Genomic DNA, 10,779 nt, shown 5'->3' on the forward strand with positions numbered 1-10,779 from the left:
CAAATGTCAAATGTAATTCCTATTCAAGCATTGAAAAAGCTGGTGCTCTCTTGTGTGCTTTATAGACAGTTAACACATCAACACACATATAATCCCTTTTATATCATCTTCTTGATAATCCCAATTGTCTCTCTCTTGCTTTTCTTTCTTCCACTGCCACACAATATGAAGTAGGCTGCTATTGAAATACATGTATTCAAGGTAGCTGTGTGTGTCTGTGTTCCTTTTAGTGGCCTAAACTTGTACGTGGAGTAGGCTACATACAGTGTCAAGTTGCAGACAACATACAACATATGTTGTATGTCCTGTTAGTAGTTTGTTTACATCAGTTTGCTCTGCTGTCCTGGCCATGTCCTTGGTGAACAGTAATAGAAATCCTGTGCCATGGTTGGTGCCAGCTATTTCAACATTTAGTTTAGTCTATCAGCAACGATCATGTTCGTTGTTGTTGTTGTTTATTTATTATTAGACCTATATAAATGTACAACGATAAAGGGACACAATGTCCTATGCTTTATATTTGCTCTGTTGTCGCCATCTAGTGGAACGGAGAACAAACGACATCACAGCTCATTTAGATGGGAGTCACTCACTGCCACTGCTAGAGGTCACTCTGCTCACTCACATTACATAACAATGTATTATTTATTTTTTGTTTATGTATTGTCTGGGCAGACTTGAGGGCCATTCACAACATGAGACCTTTGCATGACAATTTCACTTTACCGAATCACATAAATGCATTATCTGTCCCTTATGCTTTTAAGATTTGGGTCAGTGCTGCAATAGATTAAATTATTCAGATCTTTGGCCATTTATATTCTCTCTTGTCAGACACATGGTTGGCAGAGCACAGACGCTGCCATGGAGTCAATACTGTATGGTTGTCACGTGCTGCACAGCTAGACCAGTACCCTTTGGAGATAGATAGTCCCCCCACAAGCACCACTGGAACAGTGCCAGTTCACAGGAGGGATCTCCCAGCCTCAAAGGCCTATACAGGTCCATTTGTACACTCAGGGTTTTACTGTTTAGGCTAGTACAAAGTGTGGGTCTTTTTGTTTCTTGTTCTCATTCATGATCCAAACGGATTGCATAACTTAGGTGTTAAGGAAAGCCCATAGTCCTGAATTTTGGGTTCCGAGGATTACTTCTGAGCCTTGTTTTGTTTTTATTCTAGGTCTAGACATGGAGGCAGTTCTTAAGCTATTGAACATGGCTTAGTAATCTTTCAAATAAGTTCCAATCATTTTCTGCCGTAGCCAATATGTTGATTATGTAAGTATACACGTGATATAGTTTTTTTTCTGTTTTTTTTTACAGCAAAAGGACAAAAGTTTAGTCCAGCACAAATTCCATTGTTCTCTCTCTCTCTCACTCACTCACACACACACACACACACACACACACACACACACACACACACACACACACACACACACACACACACACACACACACACACACACACACACACACACACACACACACACACACACACAATCGATTCAGCGAGTAGTGGGGATGGATCATTGATTTTATTTGCACTCATCCTGACATTCTGTCAAGCACAGTGAGAAAACATGGCGGGTGGTGCCCTGTATCCATGGATACCGGCTGAGGGCGGCTGAGAGGTTGGAGGGGTGAAGGGGGATTGGGGGTTGGGTATAGAGGGGAGCCAAAGTTGGCATTGCAGGGGTCTCTTCTTGGCAGCGGCCCCCTCCTCTAGAGGGTCTTCTGCACGTAGGCGGCAATGTACTTGACGGCCAGCATGGTCTCCTCACACGTGGGCTTGATCTGAGACTCGGGCAGCAGGAAGCCATAGCGGCCGGTGTCGCGCAGCTCAAAGGTGTAGGAGTATTTCACTCCCAGGTCATAGGCCCAGTCGTCTGAACCTCCAGCGGCTGGGTCTGAGGGGGAGGAGAGAGAAGGAGAGAGTGAGAAAGAGAGAGAGAGAAAGAGAGAGGGAGAAAGAAGGAGAGAGAGGGGGAGTGATAGAGGGGGAGAGAGACAGAGAGAGAGAGAGAGAGAGAAAAGGAGAGAGAGGGGGTAGTGATAGAGGGAGAGGGGGTGATACAGAGGGAGAGAGAGACAGTTTGCTTTGAAACAAATTCTAGATTTAACAGAATTATCCTTCACTATGTCTGCAGCGTTGAATGAAGACAGCATAGATGCTAGATACGAAAATCTTTTTACCTAAATGGAGGTGTAATGGGCAGTTTTTACACTCTTGTGGGTTAAATAAACATTGACATTTTTACTGTGCTTGCGTGAGCTTACTCATTGTGAAAATGTGTGGTGGACTGGTCATCACATAAAAAGGGCCCTAGCATATCAAGCATCTTGTCAATGCCCTCCTACCGTACAGTACAGTACAGTACAGTATGTCCCTTCTCTACCATGGAAAATAATTTGGCTGCAACATTGTAGTACTTACAGATGGTAGCAGCACCAGGTCCACTAGTGTACTTGGTACCGTACAGGCTGCGCAGCTCTTTAGAAGCCTCCACAGCAACCTTCATCTATAATGCAGAGATATAAACACACACACAAAATAAAGTGTATACATGGAAAACACAGTCGTACAAACACCCTGTGCCCTGTACAGGGTGTACTGTACCTACCCTACTCTATTGTATGCTGAGTGTACTATATGAAACAAGAGTATAAAGTATGTGTTTAATAGAAATCTTGAAAGTGCATGTATGGTATTGGGATTGCAACATGCAGCATCCAAGATGCAAGATCAAGTACATTTTGAGGATGTAGAGATGAGATAGGATGGACTCCCGGAGCTCTTTTGTTCTATAAAACATTGGAAACCCAAGTGAGGTAGGGGGAGTTAGAAGTGAGTAATGGAGAGACAGGAATGTGTGATCCACTGCAGTCAGCTGGAGACAAGGGTGTGAGTGTTAAGCACAGCCCTTGGACGCCCCAGCGAGTTGTCGATTACAGGTAAAAGAGCTTCCTTTGAGAAGGAGCCACATGAGCCATGAGGCGATCAGGGACTTGATTTGCAGCAGCTAAATATGGATTTGGATAAGTGTGATAATAATGGTTGTGGTGGGTTGGGTCTCACTCTTACAAACTGGAATATAATTAGGGAATGAATTAGGGACAAAGGGACACCTGTGACGTGTGTGCTCTACACCGAATATACTTATAATTTATGGATTATGACATTTATGAAATGTACTTGTATGTATGTGAAATGTATCCACTGATATTGACTGTGCTGGAAAAGTTGCAAACACACATTTTTATAGACCGTGACGGTTACAAATAATTTCCAGTACTGTACCCTATAGTTTTTCTTTATACCATACATACAATTATACTTGTTTCTCTAATCTGCTGTGTACCATAATTTTCTTCTATGTGTGTGAGAGCAATGCACCAAGTCAAATTCCTAATAGGCCTATGAGAAAATAATATTGATTAGAAAATACTGTAGGCCTATATGATGATTCTGATTATTAAATGAACACAAAAGTAATATAATGTATTACTTGGCACAGAAAGTGCTATTGCCATGTGGCCTCACTACTAAATATATTAAAATGTTAAAGTAACTTCCCCAACACTGTCGTCTATCCATGTTTTGGGAGAGTTATATATTATCTAATATACAGTGAATACAATATGAATATCGTGGCACCATTATCTAAGCTCAGTGGTTAAGAGTATCCAACTCTGCCCTGAGATTGGAAGGAAGGGTTAGATTCAAAAGCTATTATTTTGAAAATAAAGCTAAACTAAAAACACAAACCAAATAAAACATAGCAGGTTTAATATGTGACTAATATGTAAATAAACACATCTCTGCACTGTACACAAGTATACCGCATTTTTCCAAATAGTAGCCCGGGCGTTTATTCCGCAAAATGGTGTCAGACCCCGGGCTGTTATTAGGGAGTGGGCAGCTATTTGAGTAAGGGCTACTATTTGGAAATATACGGTCGGTAACCATGTATAACAACTACTATATAATAAGTGACGTTGGACTGACCAGCTCACTGTGGTCTGCTGCCAGGTCGAAGGTGTAGGAGTAAGGGAACAGCAGCAGCTGGGAGTAGGAGTGGATGGTGACGTAGGCCTTGATGATGGACTTGTTCTTACGGATGAAGTCGGCAACATTCTTGACCTCGATCTCAGACTCGGGCTTGTAGCCACAGAAGGTATCGCTGCAGGGGTTGCTGGAGGCTCCAGTAGCTGCAATGAAATGAAATCACATGGAGGAGAGAGTTGTAAAAGTCTTTTAGGGAAACAGACGGAACAAATTATCGCAATGGATTTCATCCCAGTCTTCAAAATGTGTGAAACAATGAAAGCTTTGATAGGGGGTGAGACACCAGTTGTCTTGCGTTCAAAATGCCTCAAGATGTAGCAGTCTCTGTCTATGGCAGTGGTTCTCAACCCTTTCAGGCTGTGACCCCCCAAAATAATGATGTTTATCTGGGGGACCCCCCACCCTGACAAGCACAGATAAATATTGTGACAATAGCCAATCTACAAGCTCACAACGCCTCGCAACGAGCTTGTAGATCAGCAATTTTCACAAACATTCTGAAAATAGCTGATCTACAAGCTCGTTGTGAGCCCTGGGGGTACCGAGTACTACCAACCCACAGGTTGAGAACCACTGATCTATGTGATATACGTACTGCACCAGCCAGCGTTAAAGTTCCTGTTGGGGTCGGCACCGATGCAGCTGGATCCAGACTTCCTGGAACGAGTCTTCCTCCACATTCTGTTCTACATTTCCCAAAAACAAACCAGAATATACACTGAAATGCAAATAAACAAACAAATTAATGATGGTATAATATTATTACCCTGGCAATATACAGCCTGGCTTCCATTAGGTTACAGAACCTAATGGAAGCATTACTACAATCGCACAGCACCACTTTTGGTCAGTTATCTTTTTCAGTAAAAGGGAATACACTTGTGGAATGCCCTACCAACTGAAATAAAATGGTTGAAAGAAACCAAACCAAAGCTGCGAACACTAATATGTTATGCACGTTTTAAAACGTTAACATCATTGCTTTCATGACTGTAATTTAGGAATGTTATTGCTTTTGTACTTTAGATTAGAGCTTCATGCATGTGCATGTGCATGTGCTTATTGTAATTGGATTATTTTTTAACAAGGTAGATATTGTATAGAAAGGTCTAAGCAGGCTCCAAATTAGCCTCGGCAAAAAATAAAACATACAATGCAACAGTTTCATGTTTTTATAGTTTGATTAAAAAAAAGGATTTGTCCCTGGCCTGTCAAATAAACATATAAAGATATAAAAAAAGATAAAGTCTGTCATACGCTCTTGTGGGTAAAGTCATAGCCATCAATGTTGAAGACGGGAAGGACGAAGACATCCATCTGGTTCAGCAGGCTGGTCATCTGAGCATCGCTACCATAGGTGGACAGAGCCTGAGGAGGTATAGGGAGAAAGTCAAGTGAGTTTGGCATGGAAAACTCTGCCTACTGGCTAGGTGTGGTGGTTAAGCCCGTCTGGTTGTCTTCCTTAGTTCCTTATCCTTACCTCCTTCACGAACCACTGACAGAAAGCAGTAGAGATCCATTCTCTGGCATGGATACCACAGTCCAGGAAGATGGCGGGCTTGGTGGCACCAGACTGCTTGCCGAGCTGAGGGTGTCAAAGTGAAGGCATTAGAAGGGCCGCTATGGTCTAATAGTTTTGTTGAGGCTAATTTATACTCCCTCTTAAGTCAAAAGACATTGAGATAAAGAGACCAGTCATAACTATTATTTATATATATGTATATCTTTGAAGGGCACTAGCCCCTCCTATAAACAGCTACAGTATAGTGTCTTAACATAAACATTAAATGCCATTGACAATGAATGGAGAATATACGTAATATATGTGTCTGAGCAAATCGGCTGTCGGTATGTCGGAAGAAACCCTTGGACAATAAGGGACCACCATTCTTGGTGACGTAACTAAGGTATGTTTCAAGTTTGGTATAAGGTCAATAATTGATTAGAGCGCCCCTCACTTCACACGGGTCAGCTGATTTGATTGTTTTATTTTAATTTAATACCTTGAGGACGGTCATGGGGCGTCCCTCGTAGCTGTTTCCAATTGTCTCCTTGCTGATCAGGTCGTCGTTGGAAGAGGAGATGGAGGCGATCCAGCTCTGGATCTGAAATCAAAAGAGTCAAAGAAACATCAGATCATTGTGAGATCAGAGAGTGAGATCAGAGAGAAAGAGACAAGAGAAATAGACAATACCTTGTCCAAGTTGTTGTACTTGGTGTAGCTGTGATATCTAGGGGAGGGCCTGCCTTCCACCTGGCCGTCAATAGCATCCTGCAGATCCTCAATCAGGACCCTGAAGAACAGAGTCAACATACATTAGTCAACTGCTATCTTATGTCGTATATGAACCGTGGAAATAGCTGCTCTGCAAGCTTGTAGATCGGCTATCAGCTATTTCCGCTTATACAGTACATGCCCAAAATAGGGATGCCCGGCCCCCGGGTGAAAGTTGTATTGTTGCGTTCACACGGGGAGATGAAACGAATAACGATGCAGTCTACCATTCATTGTCAATGGAAGTCAGTGACGTGTAGCTACGAAGCAGCTATGACGCATGAAGCTGCTGCAAATTATGCTGTGATGCGTTTTTGCATCGTTACATGCCCGTCTGAACGCACCATAAGTGTTTATTTTAAAATAACAACTAAACATACTGTAAGTAGATAGCCTATATGTATCAGACTCAACTGTATGTAACCTGAGAGAGTATAGGCCAGGCCTACACAGTACATGCACACTATTGGTTAGTGAAGCATACATTTTCCTTGTGAAAGAGGAAATGAGAAACAGATGTGTGCTGTACACATGTGACATACGCATGCTCCATGCCACTCTGCTGCAGCATAGTGGACACCATGTCAGCGTGGATGGAATCCACATGGATGTCCACATCGATGTCGATGGTCACCAGCTCGGGACTCTCGGGCCTCCAGAAGTCAACCTGCAGATGGCGCCAGAGACAAACACTTCAGTACTGCAATGTTGGTTTTCTTCAGTAAACAATATGAATGAGTTTCTCAATCACTCAATTGGCAAGATGAGGTTCAGAATGTAATTCTTATTGTCTGATTATTTTGGGATGTCTCATTGATTAAAATGCATAAAGTCAGTCATGTTTTTTATATATAAGATAAAGAAGATAAAGTGAAGATAAAACTAAATTGAAATTCTGCACAACCTACACACTGTGTTAACTAGAATAGCCTGATGCAAGTTCAATTTGGCTAGTATCACCTTTAACAAACCAATTTAACCCCTGTAGTGCTGTAGTGTGCAGTGAGAATAGCTGTAGTGTGCAGTGAGAATAGCACAGTGTGTGTGTGTGTGTGTGTGTGTGTGTGTGTGTGTGTGTGTGTGTGTGTGTGTGTGTGTGTGTGTGTGTGTGTGTGTGTGTGTGTGTGTGTGTGAACCTGTACCTCCATGCTGTTACTCAGCTCCTTAATGAGGGTCACATGTTCGTCAAGCACAGGCTTCAGACGGAAGACTTTCTCTCTATTGTTCAGAAAAGCCAAGAACACAAAATCATACATATTTGGCCCTCAACAAAATAACATATACCCTGCCTGGGGTCCCATGCAGCTGATTTCACTGTTTTCTGCTCTGCCTCTTTCCTCTCAATATAGCTTTTAGTCGAGATTCTCAATTTTTATTGGGTAACATCATGAAACATGAGACGCTGTGCACATAACCAGTGGTGGGTTCTGGGTTCGATTTTCAGTCTGGTATGAAATGTTGGACAACTGGGCAATTTATGACGATAGTTTGAGACACAGCCAACAGGTATACTTACTTAGCCATTAAACCCTAAACTGGACCTGAGTTGGCTCTGTACTTGGACCGCTTTTTTCACGGCCTACACCAAATCTCTTCACCAAAAAGCAAAAATGGCTGCTCTACAAGCTCATAGATGTGCTAATGTTCCCACTTCCCACTAGAAGATGGATGCTGGGTTTTAAGTATCCTCATGTTCCATGCATGCCATAAATCTCAAAGATTTAGCTACAATAGCCAAGCCTCGCTTGTACTGGATGATTACAAAACGGTGGGAAAAGAACACAAACTACCTTGAGGTTTGTACAAACAGGTTTGTGAACAGTACATTGATTCAATATGTGACAAATGGAGATAGCATGTAACAGGACAGGAATTCCATGGCCATCGTTTTTATTTATTTAATTCAAACCATATTAAAAATAAAATCATAAGTTAAATTCATTGTTTTATTTGATGGCCTGGCAGCCATAGACATTTGTACCCTAAAAACAGGCAAGATCAAAGGTCTTGCCTAAATTGAATTCATTTCATCTTTACTCTATTCAAGTGTGCAACATTGCAAAATAGCTCAGAAAGGCCCCTGAGTAAGGGGCCTAACTTCCATGTGAATGTTTTTTTTATACTAGGGACAAAATGTTCACATACGTGAAATCTTTTCCCTATGGTGCATTCATTATTTATCATACATCTGATGAACAATTTGCTTCTCCTGTTTTTCCTTTTTTCGTGTATGGGTGCTAAAGCCATCAAGCCTGTACCATTAACCCATTCAAACCGGTGATTTTAGCGTTGACTATTCAAAAATAGCGGATCTACAAGCTCACGGCATGTCACTTCATGCCCCGCTGTGAGCTTCTAGGATCTGCTTTTCTTTTCTTCTTTTTTTTTTTTACTTCTTGAATGTGTGAGAACAGCTGATTTAGAAGGCATTTGTAGAATCGACCTCAGCTCTTAATGGGATAACTTATACAGTGGCTACTACACCGGAAATTTCACATAAAGGAAATTACCGGGCATTGTTGTCATTCATTTTTATAACATAAATTAATGCATAATCACCTTCTGAAAACACAAAATCGTTAACTTTTTGCTTCATAAAAAAATAATAAGATTCAAACTTTACCCCTCGAAGCGTGTGAGGTCAGCCAGGGCACATGCCACCAATCCGAGAAGCAGAAGGACCTTCATTATTGCCGGTGTGAGACAGAGCTGACCGCAGGGCAGTACTTATACCCTGTGACCCTCAGTGTGTCCACCAATCCCAATCAGCGATGTAGCAATCCTGCCATGTTTCCCTCTAGCACAACCTGTACTGATGGCCACGCACCTGTTTCGTTTGTCTTTTTCCTGGCGTTACGTGGAATTAGAGTCCTTCCATGCTGCATGCTCTCAATAATTAACAGATGCAAAATGTACCATTTTGCCGGGTGAAACCTTGAGCCAAGGTCACTGCGAGATTATTGAAACATTTCGCAAAAACTCTTGCATGCTCTATAATTTAGGATTCTGCCACATTTTCATGGGTAATGACTGAGCAGTGGTGAAAAAAGTACTTGAATTCCTTACTTAAAAATGTACGTAAAAGTCTGGAATTAAACATTTACTTGAGTATAGTACAAAGTACAAAAGTATTGGTATCAAAATGTTCTTATGAGTACTAAAAGTAGCAAGTACTATAGGCAGAATGTCCTATTTCAAGTTTTCAAAAGGATAACAATCATTTGAAAAAAGCAGATCTACAAGGTCACAATGCATTGCGACACATTGTGAGCTTGTAGATCCCCTAAGGTATTTCCAAATGGACGAAATTAATATAGGGCTGAATGTATGTTTTGTAATAATAATCAAAATCAAAAAGTTTTCAAATAATTAAGTAAGTAAAAGTATATCTCTGCTGTCGGGAAGAAACCACCTAACTCTTTTCAGGAAATGAAAAATATACATATTTCAGGAAATGAAGAAACCGTATATTTTGAAAACAAAGCAATACTGCCTCATCAAAGTTGGTGTTAATTGTGACTTCATACTAACTCCAGCTAACTCCACCACCTCTCTCTCATGCATTACTTGCACGAGAGAGAGGTGGTGGAGTTAGCTGCTTTAGCAGACAGTTTGAGGGTCCAATGGAGTTAAGAGGTTTTGTCCAAAGCGTTTTTTACTACTTTCCATTGGTTCAATATTTTCAAAACAACACACAGACGTAAAGGGTGTTCAATAGCACTGAAAAAAATCAAAAACCTAAAAAAGAAATGAGTTAGGTTTCCTCCCGACAGCAACGATTATGGAATATAGCAATATGGAAATACTCCATAAAATGTAAAGTACCTCAAATTCAAAATGGTACATAAGTACAGTACTTGGTTTCATGTGCCTATAGTTACACCAGTGGTAAAGAGCATTACCTAAGTACAGTACATTCATGTGCCTATAGTTACACCAGTGGTAAAGAGCATTACCTAAGTACAGTACTTGGTTTCATGTGCCTATAGTTACACCAGAGGTAAAGAGTATTACATAAGTACAGTACTTGGTTTCATGTGCCTATAGTTACACCAGTGGTAAAGAGTATTACATAAGTACAGTACTTGGTTTCATGTGCCTATAGTTACACCAGTGGTAAAGAGTATTACATAAGTACAGTACTTGGTTTCATGTGCCTATAGTTACACCAGAGGTAAAGAGCATTACATAAGTACAGTAATTGGTTTCATGTGCCTATAGTTACACCAGTGGTAAAGAATATTACATAAGTACAGTACTTGGTTTCATGTGCCTATAGTTACACCAGTGGTAAAGAATATTACATAAGTACAGTACTTGGTTTCATGTGCCTATAGTTACACCAGTGGTAAAGAGTATTACATAAGTACAGTACTTGGTTTCATGTGCCTATAGTTACACCAGTGGTAAAGAGCATTACTTACTACAAACTAAAA

General features: G+C 41.0%; 1 protein-coding gene across 1 annotated transcript; it reads right to left on the reverse strand.

Moving 5' to 3' along the window:
* Positions 1 to 1,597: 1,597 nt before the first annotated feature.
* Positions 1,598 to 9,031, reverse strand: cpb1 (carboxypeptidase B1 (tissue); the record flags this gene model as incomplete). The annotated part of the gene is made up of 11 exons (XM_079489497.1): positions 1,598 to 1,909; positions 2,437 to 2,521; positions 4,009 to 4,211; positions 4,664 to 4,754; positions 5,326 to 5,436; positions 5,549 to 5,653; positions 6,072 to 6,173; positions 6,263 to 6,362; positions 6,886 to 7,010; positions 7,486 to 7,561; positions 8,967 to 9,031. 11 exons carry the CDS (start codon positions 9,029 to 9,031, stop codon positions 1,725 to 1,727), a joined length of 1,248 nt encoding a protein of 415 aa, XP_079345623.1. The 3' UTR covers positions 1,598 to 1,724.
* Between the last annotated feature and the right edge of the window lie 1,748 nt (positions 9,032 to 10,779).

Source organism: Electrona antarctica (genome assembly GCF_951216825.1).
Source record: "Electrona antarctica genome assembly, chromosome: 20".
In the NCBI taxonomy this organism is placed as follows: Eukaryota; Metazoa; Chordata; class Actinopteri; order Myctophiformes; family Myctophidae; genus Electrona; species Electrona antarctica.